Consider the following 26,408-nt stretch of genomic DNA (forward strand, 5'->3'; position numbering starts at 1 on the left):
TCAAGGGGCCAGCTTTCAAGCTCTGTTTCGCCACCGGATATGAAGCCGCCCCCTAGTGATACCTGGATTTTTGCTCAAAACCCTGTTTGCCTTTGGACTCCATTCATATTTGACTGGAATTATATATAATGAGGTTTCATTCTGTGAACAGTTTTTAAAAATGATTAATTTCATTTTTTTTCCGAGGTCCGATTTTTCCCTAGCACAAAAAGATATAGATGTTTTGATTTCCCAAAAAATGCTCTGACGTCATATCTTTGCATCCTCATTGGCAACTGCGCATGTGTGTCGAGCGACAAATTATAAGAGCTGTTTACCGAGCTGTTTACTAAGGTTTTTTGGGCTTTCGGGGCGCATGCGTAGAATTTACAAGAGAAAGCATGGTGAGAGATTAGTTCTTGTATATCTCGATTGAGATTAGTTTCGAGTTGGCTAGATTTGACATGCAGCGCAGGGTTGAGGAAACGAGCCGAATTTGCGCTTGTGGCAGGAAGTTACGAGAACGCAGCCTATATTATATACTATTGAGATGATATGAGTAGAAATCACGTAATTAAAATGCATACATTGGCATAACACACTTGGGACAGATTAATTATTTTTCAGATATGTTTTTTGAAACTATAATGATGATGTTGAAGGTGGTGGAATATTTCGGAGATGACTATCTAAGACGATACTGCATGCGATCGGGTACAGTACGGCATAGCCTGCATTATCTTTGATAACACGGGTGCCAATTAGGCAGAATGAAAATGTTTCTATGAATATGTCTGCCCATTGGACATTTACCTACGCCAACCATTAAAAACATCTGATACACGCCCATGTTCAAATCCCCCCTTGGACTCAGGCAGGTTTCTGTAAGTCCTTACATTGGCTTGCTTGCTATCTAATAATTGTCAAAAAAAAATGGAAACTACTGATTTTGTAACTGCATAATCTTTGCGGGAAACTCATTTATACCTCTGAAATCCAAATAAAATACACCCACCCTTTAGAGTTAGCTTCTGCCATTTTAACAGTTTAACGTTAGCTACCTTGCTAACGAGTCGACAGCCCGAGTGTACAGACGACTCCAAAAGGTATCGCCTAAATCTGCATTGCGATTCGAACCGGTATGTATTATCATCTAGCTATGATCATTTATTCATAGCAAACACAGTACAAAAAGAAATGAACAAAAACACGTTTTTAACCTACAAAAATGCGAAGTTACTCACACATAGAAAACACCTTTCTATAAGTCATTAATTCAAGCTTGCAAATTCTAGGCCTGCCATTAAAGTAGGCTACTGATATCAAAATTAGGCCAAGTTACAAGAAACAGTATTGGCTATTTTAGCTCACACAAATTAAACAAGCTGTATTCCAAAGCAATGCTACCAAATGTTTCCTAAATTATTTAAAGTAACTTGGCCCTGTGTTTTTTCATCTTACCATCTGCAGACAATGTGGTCATTCAAACTTTTTTCACATCAGTGTCAAATAAAAAAATGCCTCATGGAAGTAGACATTTCAATGAATGTATGAAACCGCTGATGTATACTTACGCTCCAGAAAGGATATCTTTTTTTTTTTTTCATGACACTTGTTACATGTTGCCCCATCCCAGCACTTTTTGGTCATTTGTATTTGTCCTAATACTGTAGCTTATTCTTCTGCCTAGTTGGCTTTGCAGAGGTTAGGTCTGAATAATGTTTACTGTGTGAACTAAACTGTGTTCTTGGCTAGAAATAGCTGTACAAAATAAGTATTGTACCTTACTGAACCTGTGTTTAGCAGTTGTCTATGACCATGAAATGCACTTTTTGTACGTCGCTTTGGATAAAAGCGTCTGCCAAATAAATGTAATGTAATCATTATACTTGGTTGTGAAGTTAATTTTTTTTAAATACAAAAGTACAAGTTCTTGGATATTTCTTGGATATTAGAAATATTGAGGCCTGTTGAATAAATATAGAATCTTACTAACCTATCCAGACATATTTGCCCCATTAATGTACTGTCTGCTTATACACAACACAGGGCCAAGTTACTTGAAAGAATCTTAGAAACATTGATTAGCATTGCTTTAATATAGCTTGTTTAATTTCTGAGCTAAGATAGCCAATATTGTTTCTTGTAACTTAGCCTAATTTTGATATCAATACTTTCAACGACAGGACTGGATTTTGCCAGCTTGAATTTATGACTTACTGACAGTGTTTTATGTGTGAGTAACTTAGCATTTTCGTATGTCAAAAACATGCTTGGCTGGTTAAATATGTGCACTAAAAGGACTTTGCACTCAAGTGAAATAGCCTACAATTTCAGAGCAGTAAATAGACTGCACAAAAATAGGATCAGTACCAGCTAGTCACAATCTAAAGGGCTAATTAAAAATCATTTTAAAAAGAGGTGGCAACATGAGTGCAACAGATAAAGCAAGGCTCGGCAATTATTTGCCATTAACCCACTGGTTAGGAGTTCAAGGGCTGGAGACAGGAAGGTGGAGAAGGTTATAGCCAGACTACTTGGTCACATGATTAAATAGCACGCCGTATATTATTTAAATAAATGTAAAAAAACGTGAATCCGGAAGGTGTTCATTTTGTGGGGAAGTAGAAACTGCTTTGCACGTAAATAATGATTGTAGCAAATATTGGAGAGAAAGAGGAACATTGAGAGGAACTTAAAGTTCACAAAATTTTGACGAAATCATCAGGGCATGAAGAGGCATGAAATTTGTCATACGTTACAACCGGGCTGATTCATAGAATTAGATTTCAATTTTGTATATATTTTTTTGGAATCGCAAGTAGTCGCCTCAGTTCACACTCCACGTCAGTGGGTGGAATGCACCCTTTGCTGCTTTACATCCGCCCATAAACGTAATCGAAGAAGAAGAAGATCAACATGTTACTGGATATAATGCAGATGAACGAGGGAGGAGGATTCGTCATAATCCAAGGCAAAATGACATGGATACATGCAGAACTAAATAACATTTTCAAGATAAAACCTATTAAAGGAGTATCGACTGTTGAACTGGTAGCAAGCGATAGCTAGCTAGAGCTCATGAGAAGCGATAATTAAAATGACAATACTAGCAAGACTGTTGTCCTAGTTATGTGCATACAGTAGTGTTGTAAACGATATACAATGTGTTTCAGTTTATGTTAAATGGCCAGTCAGATTGTGAAATGGTACTTGTTACTGAATGTGTTTTTGTTTGTCGAGAAAACAAGCTAATGTTAGGTTTTTAATATCATTTAGATACGGCGGATTGCAATGGGCGACAGCTTCTGAAGGGCTTTGTTAATGCTGCACTAAAACGGTGAGTAACGAAATGCGTTCATGCCTTTGCATAACAATAAATGCCATTTTACATTTGGCTAGCCCGCTATGATCCCAAGAAAGTGCAAGAATGGGTGTCCTGGTGTGTGTTTCAGGGAAGAAGTCGTTCATGTGCTGGGGTTCGATGTTTGCGAGAACGAGTTTCGTGCTGGATTGGACAGCAGATGCACACAAAAGTAAGATTAGCTGTATAAAGGTGTAACGTTATCGGCGCATTTCATTGACACTTCGGAATTTCATGCTTCTCAACATTCTCTAGAATATCTGCACAGACGTATTGTTTTTCTAGACCTGTCAGTTTTGTCATTTAAGTATAACTTTGAAGAATTATCTAGAATGTTTCAAGCATTGTCTTAATTCAAGTTCGAATCAAGAAGACTCACTACTTCTGTGGTGCTGCTAATATGATAAATAGTTGCTGAAACAAAATTATACCTATACCTGTCACGAGGACAGGGATGCCACCAGGGATTTTAGGCCTCATGAAAACATCCCACATTGGGCCCCACCACCCTAGGAAATCACATGTTCGATATGTCAGGGTCCTTGGAATTTCCCTCACACGCTCCACCTTATTGCACTTATACCTGAGGCTATGTGGGCTGGTTTTTTAAAAGTTTTCAATAGCCTAAGATGCTCTGGGCTGTGCGCCTGACTGAGCATCTGCTGTACATTAAATTAAAACAATTGTTGTGTAAGATTGAACTACCCATAAGTGCAATTATTTTTTAACAGTCTTTAAAGCTTTCGTTTGTCTGCTTGTGTAAAAAATATTGGCATTTCCATAAAATCTAAACATTGACTACTAGAGTTGCAATGCAGTCAGTTTGAATTAACATAGAAACTGCAGGATGTGTAATGTTGTGGACTGGGTAGCATTGTAAAGTATTAATATTCCTTTGTTTTTCCCCAAATAGGCTTTGCTTTCATGATGGATACACGGACCCCTTGGGCTGGACTGAATGTCCACCATTCACAGTCAACCAATTCATCCCTCAGGAGATCAACACATGCCTCAGACAGTCTGAAGAGCTGAAGGAAGTGATACTTGTCATTGATTCCTTATCTTGGATTTTGAGACATCATTCCCCTGCCGTTGTTTGCCAACGACTGCAGGAGCTGAGGAGAGGTTTGCTGCAATTCCATATAACTGAATTTTAGGAAACTACGAAAAAACTTCATAATATGCTTGGAAAGTCTATAAACAGACTTGGTAACAAGAATTTCTTGGATGAATCGCTGTACTGGAAGCCATTAATTTCTAATGAGATACATAATTTTCTTAATCTAATTTAAAATCATAACTGTTAAAACATTTTACAAGTTTGGAAATCCTTTTTTTTTTAAGTAATCAGAGGATCAGCTAAAAAGTACAAAAATTAAATACAACGGCAGGTCCCACCATTCATTATGAAATTGCAGCCCCCAAACCTTTTCTTTCCTTATTTTTTTAATCATTGTTTTCTTCAATTTAATGAAAGAAAGTTTCTTTCTTATTGAAAATGAGAAGCAGAGATGTATCAAAAGTTTCCTGGCATTAGTTTCTGCATTCCCAGTCTATAGTGCTGCTGAATACATTTTTCCTGTGTCCACCAGGGGGAGCTTTGAGAAGTATTCTGGCATTACTGCACTCTGACATGCACCAACAAGGCATTGTGGGTAGCTTGTGCCACCTAGCTACTGCAGTTATCTTGGTGACTCCTGGGATGAGTGGACAGCATACTGTTGCCAAAACAACAAGGCGCACAAAATCAGGCAGAGTTACTCGAGAGGTACGGATAGTTAGAGGTCTTATACATACTTTATCTGAAAACTATTGCTTACTGATGAATGAACACAGGACAATCATGTGTGCTGTGTAGTTCACATACATACTACTAAAGCTTGGTACACATAGATAAAGAGAGTTCATGTTTATACATTAAGTTGAAAATGGTGTAATAAATACCATCAATGGATAATTATTTCACATCCTGTACATTGTCTGACCCCTTTCTTATTTTGAAACCCTATAGAATAAAAAGAATGTTGTATGTAAATATATATATACAGAATATGTATAGAATAAAAAATGTTACGTTGTGCTGTGTTGCGTTAAAGAGGGGTAAAAAAATTGATGAAATTAGACTGAGGTGAATAAATAGGCTCTTAATTGGTGAAATTGTGGATACATGGCTGCTAAAACTAACCATATAGTAACTTAAGAATTCAAACTAAGACAAAAAAAATGATAGTGAGTCAAACCTGCATTGTGTCAACACAATGTTGAAAATAAATTTTATCTGAACAAATTGAAGACTGAACTCCTAATTGCTTTATAAATGATAACTTAACAGGAAGTAGATTTGGCTCATTATCATTTGCAAAGCAATTAGGAGCTTATTGATTCACCTCAGTCTTATTTTGGTCTTAATTTTAAAAAAGAATTCTCTCTCTGTAATGCAATATAGCACAGTGTGAATAGGGTACTCATTATTCCCTGATTGCAATTGCGGTTGGAACAAAAACCAGCATACACGGGCCCCAGAGGATCGATTTTGAAAATGAAATGATTGAATGAATGCATTTGATAATGACAACTGGTTGGTCAAATTGTACAATAAAATGTAAAGGTCTTGTGTATCAACTTTACTACTGGATACTATGAATTTTGATCATGTCTTATGTTATCAGGAGGAGTACTTCAGCGTTTCAGAGGACCTTACAGTCAGTATAGAAGCACAGTCCAGCCGTTCTGTTGACATGCCGGAAGAACCAGAACAATATGAGGTAAGAACACCCAGAAATACACAAGCACAAACAGTACTGTTTGAAAGAATACTATAGCACCCACAAACACATTGACAAGTTACTGGTACACATGAAAACCATGCAAGTACCACCTTTAATTGATTAGAAGTTGTCCCTTAAAACAGGTTGCAATCAAATTCTGAACACACTACTTCAAAAATAAGAGTATGCTACTGACCACCAACTTCAGGCAGCAGTGTAAATGCCATGATCTGTGGGAAGACAATGTCAGGTGACTGCATTTACCCCTCGGTTAACTGGGAGGACAGGGAAAGAGGAGTTTTTAGATGTTGTGAATGATGTTTTTGGCACTGTTTGTTACTTAGCCTACATAATGGAAATCAGTGCAATAATCCTGAGAGAATCAGCAGCTCTGAGGTAATGGAGCCACTGAGATGAAATGATCATAGTGCAATCAGTTTTGACTCTGCAGTGATCAAGGTATTGGTGTATGTGTCAAGACCACCTCTTCAAATTCAAGAATTCCTAACCTTTGGGGATCTGACTTTAATAGGATACAAGATAATTTAAGCAGTTAGCCTATCGGCTAGACTCACTGTGTAACATGATAAAAAGTCCGACTGAAAAAATTGAGCAAATTCAAAGGGGGTGTTCTTATTTCACAGTTTAAGTTAATTCCAAAATTAAGAAGTAATAAATAAAACACCAAAGTGTAAAGAGACATTTGAAGTGTTCATATGGTTATGTCCTTGTAGAACTACATAAAAATGCAATGTGCCCTTGGATGCAACCCCCAAAAATGATTATAATCTGTGCTGAAACAGGGTGTTTGATAAAAGGAGATAATGAGCATGATTAAGTTTTTCTTTTTTTCTTTTTGATTTGTTACTCCAGACAGATCCTGCTGCAAACTTGACCTTTAACCTCCGTTTGTCAGAAGTTGAGAGGGAGGCTAAGGAGAAACTGTCTCTACCTTTTGTCTTCAGTCAAGAGAAGTAAGAAATATTTAGGTCACCTCTGGCCTACCTGAAATGTAACACTGTAATGCATGTAATGCTATTGTAAGATCTATAACATTAAAACAGACATCAATAGGAACACACAGGAAGATTTTCATGGTCTCAAAATCTAGTGCTTGGACATTAAAATGACAGGATGAGATGGCCGTAAAATGTGCTTTCAAAAGACAAGACATACACATCCAATAGATTATGCAGGTGTATTATAATTAGGTGAAAATGAGGCAAAAAATTAATGCAAAAGGAAATTATAGACTTTAACAGTCTGTTCCTCACCACCTCATGAAGGCCAAGTCCTGAATCAAAACATTGGATTGAAACATTGGCCATGTCGTAATGATGCACAATAAACCATTGATTTACTAAGCCCTACTTGTAATGCATATTTCCTTTTCCCGTAAAATGTGGTTAAAGGTCCAGTTTATTCATTCTGAATACGGTGAGGTCAAGCCCTTTGTCTTACATTGGTTCAATGGTTTTGTGTTCACTGTTTTACTTGTTGGTAAAATGTTGTTGGATTATTGTTGTATTTATCTTTACAGAAGATTTGTCACCATTGATTATTATTTCCTCTCTGCTTTGTACACATCTGTGTAGCATTGCTGAGTTTAGTCAGGTCCACAAAGTCCTCAGGGCTTGAATGGTCATCGTGAATGTCATTTGATCAGGAGGTAGATGCTGCGTGCAATTAGACAGTGCAGTAATGATTAGCCTGTGGTCATGGACGTAGCTCAAATATAAACTCACTGTGCTGCATTATAGTGGTATTGTGCACATTATATATATGTATATATATATATATATATATAGGGAGTAGTAACAGTGACTACCATGAGGCCTTACTGTCCTTTTATGTGCAGCTAAAGCTTCCTGTTTTCTCACAGGAAGTCAGCTCTCCTTCAACCTCGCCGTGGTGCTGGGCGGATCCTCTATGAACCTGACGCAAATGATGATTTTGACCAGGAGGACCCCGATGATGATCTGGATGTCTAAGAAAGGATACTTGCAAAGTGTATGACTCAACTTAATTTGGGGAGAACACTATTCTTGCCAGACAGGCAGAGTTAGTTTTCAACATGGTACAAGGATATCGTATACAAAATAGTACTTCACATATCGTGGTTGGCTTAACATGAGTGGAAATCTCAGAAGGAATTTTGCTAGTTCACCAGTCTGTGGTGTTATGATCCACACTGCACAAATTTTTATTTTATACAAATATTATAGTGGATCTGTTAGATGATTTTTGTAAGAATATCTACATTTCATTGCTATCCTATTTCATGTTTGTATGGAATGATGCCAATGTTTTTAAAATATTTTTATCTTAGTAGTTGTAAAAAGCATATTGCAGATGTACTTCATTTGAAATGCTTTTTTCATGTGAAAATACATGAGAAAGAAAAGGAAAGAGAATAAATATGGATATGCATGGATATGTACTGGCATGGAATGATAATAAAATGCCTTTATTCACCAGAAGAGGGCAAGTGTTTGTCTATTTGCAGTGTTCCTTCAATAAGCTACACGTTGCAATCTTGTTTGTTTTTGATGTTGTTCATTGTCCCAAATGTAGACAAGAAGTGGTGGTTAAGAGAACATGAATGTGTCATAATTATGTCATTAACAGCAAAGATATTGGGAAAACCCCGTCACAGATGATTGCCATTAACCACACCTTCCAGCAGCAATATTAAAAAGATGGCAGCTATGTGATATTTTACAAGGTTTTTATTAGATACAATAAGCATTGAACAAAAAAAATGTCATTAAGTAGGGCTGTCTGTTTACATTGTCCAGGATATTCCAGTATAGTTTTTCTGTATAGGTATAATTTAATGTATGCCTACATGGAATTAGAATTAAATTTGCTGGATCAAATGGAATGGTTTTGACAGTGGCAGTACTCACTTTCTGGGAGTCATGTGACCAATACATAATTGACCATAATTGGACAACATTTAGCAAAATCCCTTCACCTACTGAGAGAATGTCTTTAATTATTTTAGCTGGTGTACATCTCACTTTGATGGAATTCAGAGGAGCAGTGATATGGATCAATCATTTTTTATTCCAATAATAATTCTAATAAAACTGAAGCTATTTGTTTAAACATAGCAATGATTTAATCACTGCTTCCACACACTACATACCCTAGTTTATTCCAAATTGTTACATGGATGATTCTCCAGTCAGGGACTTGTACTGGGATGAAATACACAGATCTCTTCTATATACGTTATGATTAAATTATTTGCGTACACACACACAATTGCAAGAAAAAGTTTGTGAACCCTTCTCTTGTAAAATTATGATATCCGTGTTCCCGCAATGATTGCTGTTCAGGCCCTGAGGCAGCAAAGCAGCCCCAAACCATGATGCTCTCTCCACCATGCCATTCATAGTTGGAATGAGGTTTTTGTGTTGGTGAGCAGTGCTTTTCCCCTCCAAACATAGCGTTGTGCATTTCTGCAAAAAAGTTGAACTTTTGTTGGATCCATTCATAGAACGTTGTCCCCGAAGTGTTGTGGAACATCTAGGAGGTATTTTGCAAACTTGAGACGTACAGCAATGTTTTTTTGAGAGGAGTGTTCTCCTCCGTGGTGTCCTTCCCATGAATACCATGAACAGAGACTTTAGCAAGTTCAAAAGAGTTCTGTAAGTCCTTTGCTGTTACCTTAGAGTTCTTTTTGACCTCCTTCAGCATTTCACGCTACGCTCTTGCCATGATCTGGATGCCCACTTCTAGGGAGAGTAGCAACAGTACAAAATTTCCTCCATTTGTTGCCAACTTGTCTGTCTTATTGTGGATTGATGAACACCCAGGCCTTTAGAAATATTTTGTAGCCTTTTTCAGCTTTATGCATCTCTACAGCTATTCTAAGCTTTTCTGCAAATTGTTTTGATCAGGGCATGGTTCACATGAGCAGATGTTTCTTGAGAAGAGCAGACTCTATCAGTAACCAACCTTTGTGTGACTTTTTTATAGGGCAGGTCACCTCCAACCCACATCTCCAATCTCATCTCATTGATTGGAACACCTGACTGCAAATTGCTTTTGGAGAAGTCATTAACCTAGAGGTTCCATACTTTTTCCAACCTAGACTGTGAATGTTTAAATGATGCTTTCAGTATTGACAAGAAGTACAGTTATTTGTTTGTTATTAGTGTGTGTCTATTATTGTGACATAGATGACGATCAGACCACATTTAGTAAGCAATTTTAAACATTTTAAACCCTTTTCCAGAACTCTGCAGGCTCTTTTAGGTACTTTTTAGTAAATTGTAACCAGGCCATCCTGTTTTTGTGGCTAAATTGTGGTTTGCTTCTTGCAGTGTAGCCTCTGAAGTTCTGTTCCTGAAATCTTCTACAGACAAGTCACTGACACACTCATGTCTGGCTGAAGTGTTTCTAATCTGTCAGACAAGTATTTGGGGGGGGGGGGTTTCTTATAATTGTTTGAATTATTCAGTCATCAACTGTAGTGGTCTTCCTTGGCCTTCGGTGATTACTGAGCTCACCAGTACTCTTTCTTCTTAATGATGTTCCAAACATTGATTTTGATAAGCCCAAGGTTTGGCATATGTCTCAGTCTTTTTTATTTATTTCTCAGCCTCATAATGTCTTTGTTGACTTTCACTGATACAATTCTGGTCCTCATGTTGACAAGCACAAGTAACAGACTCCAAAAGCCTAGATTCAAGACTAGATACCTAAAGCTCTCTACCTGAACCAAGGACACACCTGACTAATCAGAAACACCAGTGAAGGCATCTGTCCCAAACATATGGTGCCCTGAAATGGGGGGACTATGCATAAATACTGCTGTAATTTCTACATGGTGAAACCAAAATGTCTTTTTAAAATACCCTTTAATAAAAGGGATAATCTACACTTTAACCACATATAAACTGCTTGATTACAAATACAAAATTTTATAGTACAGAGCAAAAAAAGTAATTGTCCCATTATGGAGCTCACTATATATGAAATGGTCCGTGTGTGTGTAAACATTGCTTAGTAGTGTAATGAAGTATGAATATGAAAGTATGAAATGTCCCTAGTGCCGCATACCTGTCCCCCATGTGTAAAGTCTTCCATCTGTGTCTCCGACCACGTTTGTTTTTGAAGTCCGTCTCGGGAACGTGCAGCGCGCAACCTCAAGTTGAAAAGAGTTTTCTGCCGACGGAAGTGACGGAAAGGCGGCGATGGCGGCTCACAGTTCGGTTCCGGATTTGCTGTGAACTAGAAGCGGTTTAGATGGCTGCTGGTTTGACTTTTACGGTGTCTTGTCGTATTTATGCATTCTTTTAAAGACGGGAAGGGTAAATGCAGTATAACTAGAGGAGTTCAGAAGTTTGGTCGATTTTTTCCCTCCGTAATACGGAAAACCAAACCACTTGCTAGCTCGCCAGACAATCTGCTTGTTAGGTAGCTAGCACTAGCTAGCTAGCTGCTAGCTAGCTGCTTTGCTTAGGTAACCAGTAATCGCGAGCTTGTTTGCTATCAAACGATAGTCTTATTCGTCCTGTTCGTTTGAACTACATTTTATAAATTTTATTGAATTAGTCGTAACTTTTGAGCAATAGCTGAAAGGGGTCCACGCGTTTGTTCCGTCTCAATTGCTGATTTTGACGCGTTCGGTACAGTTAGCAACTAGAAACATTAGCAACGTTTCAAGGTTTCGGAAAGGCTCTGGAGGTGGATTTGCGGTGCAGGTTCAGTCCCACTCTGAATAGCTGGTTTGACAAAACAATTTGTTGGGAGGGCTAGAGCTTGTTGCCTCCTCTTCCCCCGATTCCTGCGTGGGTTGCTGCGTGGTTGTCGACATGCTGAAGACCCGGCAGTGTCTACTTGGGATCCGCACTTTCCTCGGAGTGACATCCAGAATATGGGGCTTCATTTTGTACATACTCAGGAAGCACCTTCGCACGGTGAGCAAGTTAAATTGTAACATTAGCTAGCTAGCGTTGGCAGATTTCGTTTTGCAAGTTGTGAGACATGTCTTTTGTGCTTTGTTTGATGGCTAGCTAACTTTTGTCAAGTAGTTTACCAAGTTAGCTTATTAACGTTCACTTGTTGGTATCTCGACAGTTTAACGTTACGAAGTAGCTGTAAACTCACTTGTCATGGTTACTGTTGTGCCAACTGAAATAGAACCAAGCACAAACAGACTTGCAGTGCGTTGAAAGGATAACATTTGTAATGAACACATCCAAAAGGGCATGCGTGCTGAAGTGTTGCATGCCTATGATATGTCGATTCAGTCGACTGTGCATTTATTAGCAGTTCTTTGTGTTAATGTCCCAGTCGGGTTGTGTCTTGGGTAGCAGGGATGGGAAGTGAAGAAAGTGTGATACATTAGCTACAGATCTATGCTGCGTTGGGATTTCGCTTTCACTCTAGAAACGAAAGAGAGAGAGGGAGTGGAGGTAAGGCAATGTATTGGGGATTATGGGACACAAAGACTGCCCTGTTCACTTCCATACGTATACTATACTTGCACAAAAATTCTTGTGTACGCACACTTGGCCTGGTTCCAGTGTTGACTGGACAGTGTTGTGTAACCCAGCTGCCAACAGCATTGACTCAGTTGCACTGACCTTGTGAAAAATGCCCCTGGAAAAGAAAAGAATCGCTAGGATCATTAAGCATACAAGGCAAACTCTACACTGATTTGCCAAACGAAAAATCACCTGCACCTCTGATGTTGAGGTTACATTTGGGTAGGCATGTGGTTAAACACTGAACTGTATCTCATGGATGGGATGGCTATTTTAGAAGTCCCAGCTCTGTGGGTGATTGTGAAATATGTTCATTGTAAAGTTCAAAGCATTAAACTTGGCCTGTGTAATCAGAAAATGTTATGTTCTATTATTGTTTATAAATGCCATTCAGCTATTTTTTTTGTTGATGTAGTCCCACAACTGAACTGAACTCTCCGTAGAATTGTATGAACACGTACAGCATTTTCCCAGTCAGCATGCTTACAATTATGGAGATTGCATGCTGAGTTTTTCTTACTTTATACTTAACATGAATGAGCAAATTCCTCAATTGCCCTGATTACAATTGCAATAAAAAACTTCCACAAACACCAACTATTACCTTTTTACTATTTCTAACTTCACACTTTTATTTAATTTTTCTTTTCTGAGTATTTCAGATTGAGATTGTAGGCTAAATGAAATAATTGGTAACTTTTGTTCGCAATTGTGTAAGGCCTGTGACATTCCCTGGAGCTAATTTAAGTGAAAGCGCCATTTCCGTTATTATTTGGTCACCACTCTTATCTAGAGCACATTATAATTAGACTCAGTGCACTGTTGTATAAAGAACATTCTGTTCTTGCTAGTTGAAGTTCTTGGTAGGTGTGTGTTATACAGAAAAGGAAGTGACAGCTAACCCACAGTGGAATTTTTTTAAACCTGTAGGTAGGCTTTATGGCCTGTTGATTTCTGTAAGTGGGCCCTAAAGTACAGATGGGGCATGTTGAAATTGAACTGCCCAGGTTTACAGATTGGTGAAATTGGTTATGGGGCACTAGATAATTTGATGCTGATGCAAAAGGAGCACCTGCTGGGTTTTTAAAATTTAAAACAAATAAGCCATTGTGACCTAAAAGTTGTTTTAATTATGTGCTTCTGTGTAATGCTATTAATTGTAGTCTTAATGGCCTTAAAGCTGACCTATGGCTTGTTGCATAATGGTTAGTAGTAGAAAGTCAAGGAAAGGAGATGAGGAAGCTAAAATATTTCTTATAACTAGCATGTTGCTTTTCTCTTCATTGCAGAAGAGCTCTTTTAGAAATGTTAAATTCAAAGGACACTACAAGTTTTCGTGCACTGTAGTTACCCACAACTGATCTCATGTCTCTTGCGCCTGTTGGCCAAGTATATGTATATGAAGGCGAGTGTGCTAGTGGGGGTAGTGTTAAGGACACACATTTTGCTCAAAGTCACCCTGTCAGTCTCCCTGGCCACTCATTCACACCCCCAGCCCCTGTCTCATTGACACTCCTAGACAGCTGGGGGAAGGATAAAAATAGCCCGGAAGGGAGTGGGATGGTGGGGTGAGAACCGGAAGTTTGTCCACTGCCGTGTGTACGTTCTAGCTCAGGGAGGAAGGGGTTGGAGGATTACTGTGCTATTCCTAGTCTAGGCTTGCCAATATTTCCTATTGGTGTCACTGCAACTACTCAAGGTGTGGGTTCTAGGTATTTCTTTCATAAAATGGCATATGGTGGTGATGTTGTGTGTATGTGTGTGTGTGTGTTTGCGTGTATGGGGGGTGGGGGGCGGGGGAGCTAAAAAGCTTATGCTTCAGGTTAAAAACAAGAGCAGCTGTCTATTGAGTGGCACATCCCACTGAGGCGCTTGTGCTCAGGTCAGTGATGTGTCCCACAGTCTGGGATTGAATCGCACTGCCGGCTGTGTGTCCCACTGGCCAAGATGTTATTGACCATCATATTTGCCAGGAAGGGAGGATTTCTGCCAGCAGGTCTTCCCCTACCCTCTTCCACCTACGATATCCTATACCACCTACAGCATTCGCACAGTCCTACACCTTTGTAGCTGTGGCCGCTCAGCTGGTAGGAGGAAGCAGTGGCTGGCAGTGTGTAGCAAGTGAGCTGGTGTGCACTCTCTTGAATTGATGGAGAATATTGCAGTGACAACCCCAGAGTTACTGTTGGACATTCCAAATTCAGGAGAAATAAAATTGACTTTTCATTATGTTAGGAAGTAAATTCATTAAGTAACTGTCAATCAAGGTGAGACAGTGGAGAATATATTTTGAATATAATTTGGAGAGTTATATTTCTTACCAGTTCGTCCTGTGCACTTTCGAGAATCAGCACCAAGTAATTGTACAAATGCCTCAAGTATTTATATGGACATGTCTGTCATTAAGTTCTTGAACTTAATTTCTGTCTTGTTTGGTAATTTTTCTCACTTCTACCTACCTATGTGAAGTTCCAAGATGGCACTGTTTGATTTGTGTGAGTTGTGTCGTCCTTTCCACATGCTGAGTCTCTGTTAACAAAATATGTTACTTTGGATTAGTATTTTGGAACATCCTGATTTGTTTTTTGTCTTTTACAGATAATCCAGTACCAGACAGTGCGTTATGACATTTTACCCCTCTCACCAGTATCCAGAAACAGACTTAGTAAGTACCTTCTGCTGTCAGAACCACCTTACTGAATTTTACATTGCCTGTTCCTCAAAACCAGTCTGCACATCCAGTAGGCTAATTGAGATTTTGTACTGCTTGGTATCTAGTTTTCTACCTCAGTTTCTGCATTGATGAATCAAGAGTTTAATACACTACAATTTTATTTGTATCACGCCTTTGCTTGGAAACTCACAAAGATGCTTTACAGAGTGACAGAAAAGAGCAAAAACAGCAAGAACTGTTAAAAAACCAGGCCTGAACCCCCAAATAGCAAACACATGCATCAGAAATATAATAAGGGATCACTCACAGCAAATAAAATGGGTTGAGCAGGTTAAAGCTGATGTAATAAACTAACTGGAGTAGTAGAAGTCCAAATTGTATAGTTCAGTATAGTGAAGTTTAGAGGGGCAGGGTGATACAAGTGGAGCTCCAGGCTGTATCAAGGCATGGGCATGAAGCAGGGGAGAAACAGGGCTGCAGCAGTCCGTGACCACAGAGCAAGGGACAGGGCTGGAGCGATCCTGTGAACTCAGGGCAAGGAAACAGGCTGGAGCGGTCCGTGAACTCAGGGCGTGGGATGTGCAGGAGCCCCAGGGAAAAAGAAAGGGAGAAGATGAAGTTAGGCACTATAGAGATTGTCAACACACTGAGTAAATGTAGTGTCTGTGCCAAAAACCTAGAATAAATACTTTCAATAGAAGCTCCATCCAGCTGCTATACAATCCACTGTTGGTGAATTATAACATCACAGTGTTATCTCAATGGGGTGGATTATGCCATTGGAAATCATGGAGTACTGTCTCATAAAAACTACACATATTACCAGATACACAATGAGTTTCAGGCTACATCTTCTCTACTGTAGGGTTTATGTGGCATTGTGTAGTATACTGTGGGTATGTCCATGTATACTGTATACATATGGGTATGTCCTGTCGGATGTCGAAGGTGGAGCTATGCTGCTGGGTGGGTCTGTAATGGTAAATGAGGGTTGGTTGCTGCAGTGATGTGTTGGGGGTGCAGAGGGTGGTCTGTGCTTTTGACAGGGCTGTGGTTTTTACTCCTTAGATGCTGTAAAGAGAAAGATTCTGGTTCTGGATCTGGATGAGACGCTAATCCACTCCCATCATGATGGGGTGCTGCGGCCCACAGTGCGGCCCGGCACTCCGCCCGACTTCATCCTCAAGGTGGGCATCGACCAGTCTCATACATGCACAGACTGATAATAATAATAATGATAATAATAATGATGATAATAAATAATAACAATTTGTAGATCATAGACAAACCTGTCAAAATGGCCTCCTCGATATAAACCTTATTCCAGGGACAACCGATTAGCATGGTAAAAGTGACTCATATCCCTGGCTTGATGTGGAGAAACATTTCACATGCTTGTGGGATACTCTGTATTAAGGGAGCAGTAGTTGCACAGGCAAACATGCACACAGGAACTCGTCTAATACTGTGGCGCGGAGGTATCACGCCATGTTTAGATGTCTCACTTTCTTTCGTTCTTTCTCTTAAGGTGGTAATAGACAAACATCCGGTCAGGTTTTTTGTACATAAGAGACCGCATGTCGACTTCTTCTTAGAAGTGGTGAGTAAAATCTATGACTCATTGAGTCATACATTGTCTGTAGCTGCTTTTTGTGTTAGTATGCCTATTGTAGTTTCAGCTGAGTCATTTGTCACCTGTACTGTATTTGTGACTCTTCTAATTGAGTTTTGTGTGACCCTCTCTCGCAGGTCAGTCAGTGGTATGAGCTTGTAGTGTTCACTGCCAGTATGGAGATCTATGGGTCTGCTGTGGCTGACAAGCTGGATAACAACAGGGGCATCCTGAAACGTAGATACTACAGACAGGTACTCCATTACAGTGTCTTCGCTAGTGTCTGCTTCTTTAGACTGTGACCATTAGATTGTTTCCCTTGTTTGAATGTTTCCGTGTTAGTTTTAAAGATAAATATAAGGTAACTGTTTTATTTTCTGACTGACATTAAACCCCTAAAAGGAAAAGTAAATTCCCACAAAATGGATTCTGTCCAAGCTGCCTTGCTAAAGTGGGAAAAAAAGGTTTTCCCCCTTGAGAGCATGTGGGTTGTGTGATTTAACTTTTTTCCGTTTTCTTTATGAAGCTGCCAAAAATTATGATCCCGCGTACAAGTTCAGTGGGCACTGATGATTTCATGGTGGAACTACTGGCCTTTATTTCCATGTGTCTTCTTAACTCTCCCTCTGTCCCTTTTGCCCTCTGCAGCATTGTACACTGGACCTGGGTAGTTATATTAAAGACCTTTCTGTGGTGCACAACGATCTCTCCAGTATAGTCATTCTGGACAACTCGCCTGGAGCGTACCGCAGTCATCCAGGTGAGTTATCTTCTCTGCTGTACCTCAGTGTCACTACACGCAAATTAGTCGCTCATCGACTTGCTTATTCTCATACAATCATGGCCTGTGAGCTCTTAATTTACAGCAAGTTAATAATGTATTTAAAATGTATTAAATCACAAAAATATAGGATAGCTTACTGTATGTCTGTAAAAATACATTCTGTATCGATAATGACATTTTATTCACTGTTTTTAGTGTTCCACTAGTACTTATTTGCTTGCTATTTCTGCTTGCAATCATTTGCTATAAAGGCCACTGCTTGCTTTTCTAGGTAGTTTATGCTGCAGAAAGTATATTTGCTTTTTATTTTTTTAAATCTGCCAAGCTGACAGGGCCTTGTAGGCCTCACCACATTCATATTTTGAAATGTGCTATTTGCTCAGACTAATAGGAATATCTAGCTAATTTGTCTAGTTTACAGCATAAGAATGTTATGACATATTATGACTGAACATTAACAGTTAATAGCATTAATAGCAGTACTGGGGGAATTCTCTGAGAAATAGGACAACATGGGCAGGGAACCAGAATTTAGGGCAAACAAAATTTTTTTAGGGCCTACAATTTGAGGCAGTGCTGTTTTAAAACTTAGTAATAATGTTAGTTAACTTTTCCCCACTTGGTGGCAGCAGCAACATTGCACTTAAAATAACTAAAGGGAAGTCAATTGGATGAGGAACTTGCCTTTTTCCCCTCCCTATATGAACTTTGATGTTGTTTTATGGATTTTTTCTGACAGGTTTGGTTGAAGGGTGTGGCTTTGCATGAAAAGCTGTTTGAGTGGCCTCCATATGTTTCTGCATGCTGGAAAGAGGCTTTTCCCCTCCACATTGTACAGTCAATGTACTTGTACATGTGTTTAATATGATAAAAATCAGATTCATAGATGATATTCATTGACTAGCAGTGCACTACGGAGTAGGGAACAGGATTTAGCCCCATTTAGAGAGGGAGGTAAAGAGGTTGGTCATATAGCCATACATGTTTTGTGGTTCTGTTGGTCTAGAATGCGGGGAATCATCACATTTTGACTTCACTCAGGAGCATAACTTATCCTAATTCAGTGAATCATCCCTTTGATGTTATTTCGCAGGTCTAATCAGTCTAGTGTACTCAGGATGGAAGATTGCTTTTCTGTCCGTCATGGAGTGTGCTTGCCTTACAGATAATGCAATACCAATAAAGTCGTGGTTCAGCGACCCTAGCGACACGTCGCTTCTTAACTTGCTGCCCATGCTGGATGCACTAAGGTGATTATAAGCAATACAACTGTAATAATTTATTTCTACTTTTGTGTCCTCATCATATATGTAATTAGTGACATTGATCTCTCTTTACTTTAAAATTCTCAGGTTCACTGCTGATGTCAGGTCTGTCCTCAGTCGAAACCTCCACCAGCATCGGCTCTGGTGATTGGCTGCTGGGTCTTTTTCAAGCTCTGGTCTCTTCTTTTTAAAAACCCTTCCCTACCAGCTGCTACCCCACCCACCCACCCATACCGTTGGCCCTTTCTCTCTCCATGATCCCTTCAACAGAGTCAAGTGAAGAGATGGAGAGGGGGGTGGGGAGAAGAGGATGACCAGAGGAGAAATGAGGGGGACTGGGGAAACTGGAAACAAGTGGGGAAGCCAGCTTTCTTCAAAGTCGAGTCTCTGCCTTACAATTCCTGAAGTTGAGCGTGCATGTGTGGAGTATGTTTGTGTATGTGTGTGTGGAAGTATGCTAGTATGCTTGCTTTCATCTTTTTTTGCGGGAAGTCTTTTTAACTCTTTGACAAAACCGAACAGAAGAAAGGACAGAGAGACAATGAAGCCGGCCTCTCCCTCTTTTTCTCTCTCCAGGAGCCATGAACCCCTTGTGATCTTTTTCCGTCCCACAAATCACTTGATACACAGGCCTGTTAGACTCTTTTGCTCGATATCTTGCTGCTCAGCTAAATTTTCATGTTGATGGACTACATATCACGGGATATAGCAAAGAGAAACGACATGGAAAGCTGGATCAAAAATATTTGTTGGAAGGGGAATGAAGTGCAGGCAATTTCCCATTCCAAGCAGGGTGATTGGGGTTGGCAATGGGGGGCTTTGTTGAGGAAAGTGAGGTGTGGGGTACGTAAATTGAAATTGTAGGATGAATTCAAAGCCATCTCAATTATTGATATGTAAAAGATAAGTACGATATTGTTATTCCTATAATCCTTTCATTGTAAATTTTTGAGCCTTCCTCAGAATCAGCAGGACGATACTGAAGATTAAAAACAAAACTTAAGCTCAAGATTAAATTAAAACTGTAGGGAAATTGCACACCTCACTTCCTGCCATTGGGATTGAACACTGATGTACATTTCCAACCACTTGACTCCTTACCTGGAGGGTTGTTATTTTACAGTTGAATTATAAATCTGTTTCTACAACTTGTATTTTATTTATCTTGAACTCATTTCTGTTCATTTTTGCTTGAAGCCAATTTGCCATTTTTTTGTTTGTTTTTGCATCCTTCCTCAACAGGACCCTCCCCCCTCCCAGCCCATCTCGTCTCGTAATTGCCAGTAGAACAGTTTGAGTAGCTCCAGGCAGCTTCTCTTTTGGCTCAGTCCCCAGGTCTGTGCGTGTTACTAATAAAACACTTGTCAGTATCAAGATCTCTTCCCTGGAAATACTTTTTAATCAGGTTGTCTAGTTTTCATTTGGAAGTAGGTACTACATTGAATTGTCTTTAAGCTTTCCTGCTGGTCATCATTGTGTACTTCATTACTGAATGAATGCCATAGATATTTGTACCATTCTGAACAGTATATAGGGGGATGTTAATAATAGAATACAATATGCAGTATTTAAAGTGTATGCTCTTGCTTGCTTGCCAGATGCTCTAATTGAGGTTTGCTTGCACAACCTAGCTACATTATTAAAGCATTACCTTATAGAGCTTCTTATTTTACAGAAAAATTTAGGTTATGTACCATGCATTGCTGTAGAACAGCCGTGCTTTATTCAGGATGTTAATTGACTATTTTGGGGACAGAATTGCTTCCCTCACCATTATGTTGCATTTCCAAGTTTTAAAATCTCTGTTGTAGGTTTTTCATTTATATTATTTTTTCTTAAGCCAGTTGTGGTATCTGCTATACAGGACCATTGGTTGACGATTACAGTTGTTTCATGTGAGCATTGGTTAACTAGGATGAGCACTTTCTTAGGGTGGGTTTAAGTTTTTTGAAATGATGCTTGTTTCCTAGAACCACAGTTAGGGCAATTTAGTTTTCTTTTTGGACCCAAAGCTTTGATTAAATGTAAATATGGGACTTTTATTTGTCATGGCATGCATAGATTGTTGACATAATGTCTGCTTAATTCAATTTTATTTGTATATCACTTTTTACAGAGAACTGTCACAAAGTCACTTTACTGTGTAGCAAGGCAAGAAACCTAAAACGAGCAAATACCAGACCTGAACCCCCAAATAGCAAGTACATAAGGTAAAATCTCCCAGTGGGGAGAAAACTCATCTTGTAACCATCGAGTTATCAAACAATTTAATATAACTAATTATAAAGTATGTCAGTGTTCTTGCCATTAATTTTATATTTACTAAGGTGAAATGAAACCGCATTAAGACGGTAAATAATTCCTAAACCGTTTCATAACCACTACAATAGTGTATTCAGTGTGGAGTTCGACATGTTGAACCCACAGTTTCAGTGGTTGAACCTCAAACAAAATACCGGAAGTGTGTCTTTTTTCAGCTGGACATGATCACATGATACAACCGACTGCCTCATCACTGACTGTTTGTCCTTTCGCTCAATCAGACAAAAGCTGGTGGGTCAAAACAAAGTAGTCCCCCTCCCTCCCCATTTGTGTTTGAGCAATTTGCTTTGTCATTCGCACTGTCATCTTGTGGGGTCACGCATAAGATTTTGCCAAAAACATCTATTCTGTAATCGAAGTAATACCAATTTGCTAAACATAAATGTTAGCGGTTGCAAAAGGTTAACGTTAACGTTCTACTTTTAAGATGTTGATTCGGCCAACTAAGGTATCGTATTCACACTGGTTTCTTTAATTATTTGGAAGTCCCAATCCCAGATATTCATAGTTGCAACCTAGGAGCACTAGTTATGCTAATTTATTACACGTAAGGTCAGCTGTCAATCATACGCAACACTTAAAAGCGGTTCGTGTAAAAGCACTAACGTTGCATTTAGTTCAAATATGATTACTAACGAGCTAAAATATTTAGCTTGTCAACCGTATTTAACCCCAGTGAGAATTTGTGTAATAGATGTAATTATTTTTAACAAAAAACATTAAAATCATGTGACAACGTAAACATCGTTGTAGCTACTAGACGTGCTTCGTGTCTCCTGACGTGCGGAAATAAAAGCAATCTACTTCCGGACTATTGCTAGTGTCATTTTCCTACGTAATACCCAGAGACTGTAAAAAATAGGTAATACCATAGTAACACTGGTATCTCATTTGCGCCCGCAAAAGAAGGCACATACCGTACTGTCGTGATACCGAGAGTAAACGCTCTTTGTGAATACCGCCGCTACGTACGATTCTATCCTTGTTATTGTATCCATCCGCTCAGTCGCACTAGTGAAACCCAAGAAAAAAAGCATACGCTGTAGCCGTAGGTACTGACTGAGACATTAGACTAGGTAGCTTAGCAAGCGCTGAGAAGCAATATATTAAGGAATCCTGAACGGAGGTACAGATCCTGGTTTCGGAGTCCTGTCAGACAAATCCACAATGAAGTTTCAGTACAAAGAAGAGCATCCGTTTGAGAAGAGACGATCAGAAGGCGAAAAGATAAGAAAGAAGTACCCGGACAGGGTGCCAGTGAGTGTAACCCATCCTTCTAGATAGCTAATGTAAGCGTAAACACCGTGAAAGGGTTGACTGAACCAAGAAGCTAGCTAGCTTCGTACGCCACCTAGCTAGTATAGCTGGCTCGCTAAGGTCAACTGACGGTTGTGATTAGTTCCCTCAATAGTTACTCTGGTCACTGATAGGTGTGATTCTCATGCTAGAGTCGTGTATTTTTTCGCAGACGTGAGTAGTGAAATGGCACTTCAATAACTGCCGAGACAGAACCATTTCCCTTTGACCCGACGTAGCCAGCCATCTAGCACTAGCTATCTAGCTACGTCGTTGGTCATCAAATTTACAATTTCATAACAAACGTGCATGTCTATTGCTGCTTGTAAACTAACCGGATGTTTAGCTGACTAGTTGGCCATCATTAACTCCAAATGTAGCAGCTGCAGATTGCTGGCTAACGTTGGCATAACTAGCTTGCGAAGTGGAGTAACGTTACGGCCTCCCATCAACCCAAACACAAAACCAAGGTAGCTTAGCTAGTAGTAGTGTCATCCCCATAACCTTTAAACTGTCTGACGATACTGATCAATAAAAGCTAGATTCAAAAAGCGTGTTCTTGCATGAACGTTGTTTACTCTAGTGAATCTGTTTCATTATTTGATTTATGTAGGTTGTTTGGGCATTGAATCCATTAAAAAGGTGGTTTAAATATTGTGCTGTAGATGTCAGTGAAAGGAACGAATACTGCCGCAAAGTTTTCACGTGCCATGTAATATCAAATACAATTTTGTCTAAAACACATTGTCAACAGGACAGCCTATACTTGAGGGTCATATCAATTTCAAATAATATTGTTGATTGCTTAGGTTATGAACTTACTGAATATCGACTCTAATTTTAGCAGAATTAAAATGTATTTGTTTTAGATGGCAACTAGAAATGCCCTACGACCCTACACCGGAACTGGCCCATACAGACTAGAGTTGCTAAAAGTGAACAATACATCTGAGGTGGCGAGTTAGCGCGGTGTCCGTTTTGAGAGCTGTATCACCGTCCTAGTCGAACTGAATTGTGACTTATGCCTTGGGCGATGCAACTGAATATAATAAAAGTCTAAAGCCACCAAGAAAATGTTGTCAGTTAAGGAGTCAGAATCCTTGGGACAGGGAATAAGCGAAATAATTTACAAGGATGTGTAAACTGTCCACTCAAAACACAACATGGTATTTAACATAAATTTCAGCAATAAATTGTTAAATGGAATCAATGGAATGGTCTATATGAAGCAGAAGAGGCCAAAAATAGAACTTTTTCGCTTCTGCTTTCATTAGAATAAAGGGACCAGAGAGATGTTAAATTAGGTTTCTCTCGTAGCATGCTGTATGGATATTGCAATGATGCAAGCTTCTGATTCTTATATTGTTACAATTTCTTTACCATTTCTTTTCAGGTTATTGTGGAGAAAGCCCCCAAAGCCAGGATAGGAGATTTGGACAAAAAGAAGTATCTGGTCCCTTCTGACCTTACAGGTGACTTACATGCTATACTCATGCTCAAAACCACTTGAAATGCCATCTATGGACCGTTTTGATTGAACAGAGTATACTACAAATTCAAAACCAAATTGCTTAGATTTGAACATTTCATAATGGCTGAGCAAAATCTTAAAATACATAACTACCACAGTTGTAGCTGCATGTCTTGCACATTTTGCTTCTGGCCTTACTTGGGGACTTTTTCTTCCTGTTGTAACTGAAGACTGTACTGCTGCTGATGGTCTTCTGAAATATATATTAAAGTACATTGTTAAATAAGGTGTGGAAAGCTGGAGCATTTCCAATATCTGTGCCATAACTATACGCTCATCTTTATGTGGCTTTACTGTGGGTCATAATAATAAGAAGCAATTAACCATAATGGATACTAGAGATATTATCAGCCTTGAGATTACTGTCCGTTGTCATTTTTATGTAATCACGTAAGTACTGTCCTTTGCCTCAATATCAAACGAGTGAGAAACTCTGCTTATGTACATGGGCCATTACATTATCCAGCATATTTGATGAGCAACATCTCACTGTGTCACAACAGTATCACAAGTTCCAAGTGGCATTTCAGAGACCTTTTTTCTGAAGACCAGCATATTCCTGGGATAAAACTATAGCTGGGTATTTAATACATTTATTCACTTGGCTGTTCATAGCCAGTACAGCAGTGAACTATACTATGTGAACTTCAGCTTTGTAACACAGTCTCTTGTGTCTCCTCTTCTCAACCAAGTGGGTCAATTCTACTTCCTCATTCGGAAACGAATCCATCTGCGAGCTGAGGATGCCCTTTTCTTCTTTGTTAACAATGTCATTCCTCCTACATCCGCGACCATGGGCTTGCTATACCAGGTACTTTTCCCTTCTTGTTGACTGTCACTTCCTGCTAATTTACCCCATCGTAATATAACACCACATCATTTCTCACACAAGGTGTTGTACCGTACTCTTGTTTCACTTCTGTCAGTCCTCATGTATTTTTGTCCAGTCTCTGCTTGCCTCATGATAATAAAGCTTTCTCACTGTTTTTCAGGAGCACCATGAGGAGGACTTCTTCCTCTACATTGCATACAGTGACGAGAGCGTCTATGGTGGGAGCCAGAAGGAAATCTAAACACCGTCACCCCTATCCCCAGCTACCCACCTTGCCCCTTCAACCACTCAAAACTAGACTCAGTTTGGCAGCCTAGAATTCCAGAGAAAAGACAAATGCACTATGTCATCCCCATGCTTCTGTCACTGTTCCTGCAGTCTGCATTTTAAAATAAATCAGTCCTTGATACCATGCTTTTGCCATTAAGGTTACTTCTAAGGTTTAAAATGACTATTTTTGATTTAAAAATGCAACATTAGTTGTATTACTATAAGATTAATGATAATGACAGAACATTTAATGAATATTAGTGCTGGGTTAAGTTAAAGGTTGCTGTAAAAGGTTAGGTTTACTTAGTCTGTCATTTGTGGGTTAAAATGAAAACTTAAAATCACTTCTGTCCTGAGAATTTAATGTCTGTTATACTATAAAACTCTCAAGAATGTGAGATATGAGACCTTCAGTGAAAGTAATTTCGTACAGTTTGCATAATTTGAAATATGAACACCATAGAAAAAAATTCAGACTGAACAATCCTTTGTGGTTCTGCTTTCAACCATATACAATTATAGTTGTACTTATTTTTAGCTGTCTCAATTTCTTAAGCTTATATAAAGAGTTAAGTTTATGTAAAGATTTGTGCAAGTTTATACTTTTGTTTTTTGTTTCTTTTTTTTTGTTTGGTTTTTGTTGTTTTATTTTAGTTTTTTGTTTTGTTTTTGTTAATCATAGCTCCGTATGCAGCTGCGCTTGTGATCATATAAACTTGACAAAAACCCTGGATTCTGGTGTGTTCTTGCTGTGTGATGGGTTTAGGGATTTTTTAAACTAAGGTTTTGAAACACTTGATTGATTGTGTACTTTTTCATTAAGAATGTGACTTTTTCACATTTAATCCCTAGTTTTATCACTTTTTGAATAACCGACCATAATATAATAGGAATTCTGAGGTTATATATACCAGTGTAAGCAGTGGCTGTATTCTCAAGAGCCTGTTATACATACACAGCCTCCATGTACATCAAAACAGGACAATGTCAATATGAAAAGAGTTAGTTATCTTCCTGTGATATAGTCTTACAGTTGAAAAGCTCTCCCATCTGTTCAATTCTCCCTCAAAATGGGCAAAAATGCTGTGTATCAAAATTAGATCATGTTCAAGGAAAGGCAATTATTCTTCTATAAGACCCATGCAAATGCTGCAGTTAATGGGTTGTCAATGAATTTTAATTTATGAACTCCTGCGAATGATAGAATA

General features: G+C 39.0%; 3 protein-coding genes across 3 annotated transcripts; all 3 read left to right on the forward strand.

Annotated features, from left to right (window-relative positions):
* Nucleotides 1-2,562: 2,562 nt before the first annotated feature.
* On the forward strand, nt 2,563-8,591 carry elp5 (elongator acetyltransferase complex subunit 5). The gene is made up of 8 exons (XM_064328799.1): nt 2,563-2,953; nt 3,259-3,319; nt 3,435-3,515; nt 4,257-4,468; nt 4,936-5,111; nt 6,013-6,108; nt 6,985-7,085; nt 7,994-8,591. Exons 1-8 carry the CDS (start codon nt 2,899-2,901, stop codon nt 8,100-8,102), a joined length of 891 nt encoding a protein of 296 aa, XP_064184869.1. The 5' UTR covers nt 2,563-2,898; the 3' UTR covers nt 8,103-8,591.
* Nucleotides 8,592-11,283: 2,692 nt separating this feature from the next.
* Nucleotides 11,284-20,325, forward strand: LOC135251398 (CTD nuclear envelope phosphatase 1A). The gene is made up of 8 exons (XM_064328800.1): nt 11,284-12,044; nt 15,213-15,279; nt 16,357-16,475; nt 16,817-16,888; nt 17,038-17,154; nt 17,549-17,660; nt 18,850-18,934; nt 19,037-20,325. Exons 1-8 carry the CDS (start codon nt 11,940-11,942, stop codon nt 19,095-19,097), a joined length of 738 nt encoding a protein of 245 aa, XP_064184870.1. The 5' UTR covers nt 11,284-11,939; the 3' UTR covers nt 19,098-20,325.
* A 1,895-nt stretch (nt 20,326-22,220) lies between these two features.
* Nucleotides 22,221-25,933, forward strand: LOC135251399 (gamma-aminobutyric acid receptor-associated protein-like). Its single transcript, XM_064328802.1, has 4 exons — nt 22,221-22,528; nt 23,961-24,039; nt 24,791-24,909; nt 25,091-25,933. The coding sequence occupies exons 1-4, from the start codon at nt 22,439-22,441 to the stop codon at nt 25,169-25,171; spliced, it is 369 nt and encodes a 122-aa protein (XP_064184872.1). The 5' UTR covers nt 22,221-22,438; the 3' UTR covers nt 25,172-25,933.
* The last annotated feature ends 475 nt before the right edge of the window (nt 25,934-26,408 follow it).

This window comes from Anguilla rostrata, chromosome 3 (genome assembly GCF_018555375.3).
Source record: "Anguilla rostrata isolate EN2019 chromosome 3, ASM1855537v3, whole genome shotgun sequence".
Taxonomy (NCBI): domain Eukaryota; kingdom Metazoa; phylum Chordata; class Actinopteri; order Anguilliformes; family Anguillidae; genus Anguilla; species Anguilla rostrata.

Excerpts from the sequence above, each read along its gene's own strand:
- elp5 (XM_064328799.1), top strand. The coding sequence starts at position 2,899 with ATGTTACTGGATATAATGCAGATGAACGAGGGAGGAGGATTCGTCATA. Across the intron at positions 5,112-6,012 it reads CAGGCAGAGTTACTCGAGAG|GAGGAGTACTTCAGCGTTTC; the intron begins GTACGGATAGTT and ends TTATGTTATCAG. Across the intron at positions 6,109-6,984 it reads AAGAACCAGAACAATATGAG|ACAGATCCTGCTGCAAACTT; the intron begins GTAAGAACACCC and ends TTGTTACTCCAG.
- LOC135251398 (XM_064328800.1), top strand. The coding sequence starts at position 11,940 with ATGCTGAAGACCCGGCAGTGTCTACTTGGGATCCGCACTTTCCTCGGA. Across the intron at positions 15,280-16,356 it reads AGTATCCAGAAACAGACTTA|ATGCTGTAAAGAGAAAGATT; the intron begins GTAAGTACCTTC and ends TTTACTCCTTAG. Across the intron at positions 16,889-17,037 it reads TCGACTTCTTCTTAGAAGTG|GTCAGTCAGTGGTATGAGCT; the intron begins GTGAGTAAAATC and ends CCTCTCTCGCAG.
- LOC135251399 (XM_064328802.1), top strand. The coding sequence starts at position 22,439 with ATGAAGTTTCAGTACAAAGAAGAGCATCCGTTTGAGAAGAGACGATCA. Across the intron at positions 22,529-23,960 it reads AGTACCCGGACAGGGTGCCA|GTTATTGTGGAGAAAGCCCC; the intron begins GTGAGTGTAACC and ends ATTTCTTTTCAG. Across the intron at positions 24,910-25,090 it reads CCATGGGCTTGCTATACCAG|GAGCACCATGAGGAGGACTT; the intron begins GTACTTTTCCCT and ends ACTGTTTTTCAG.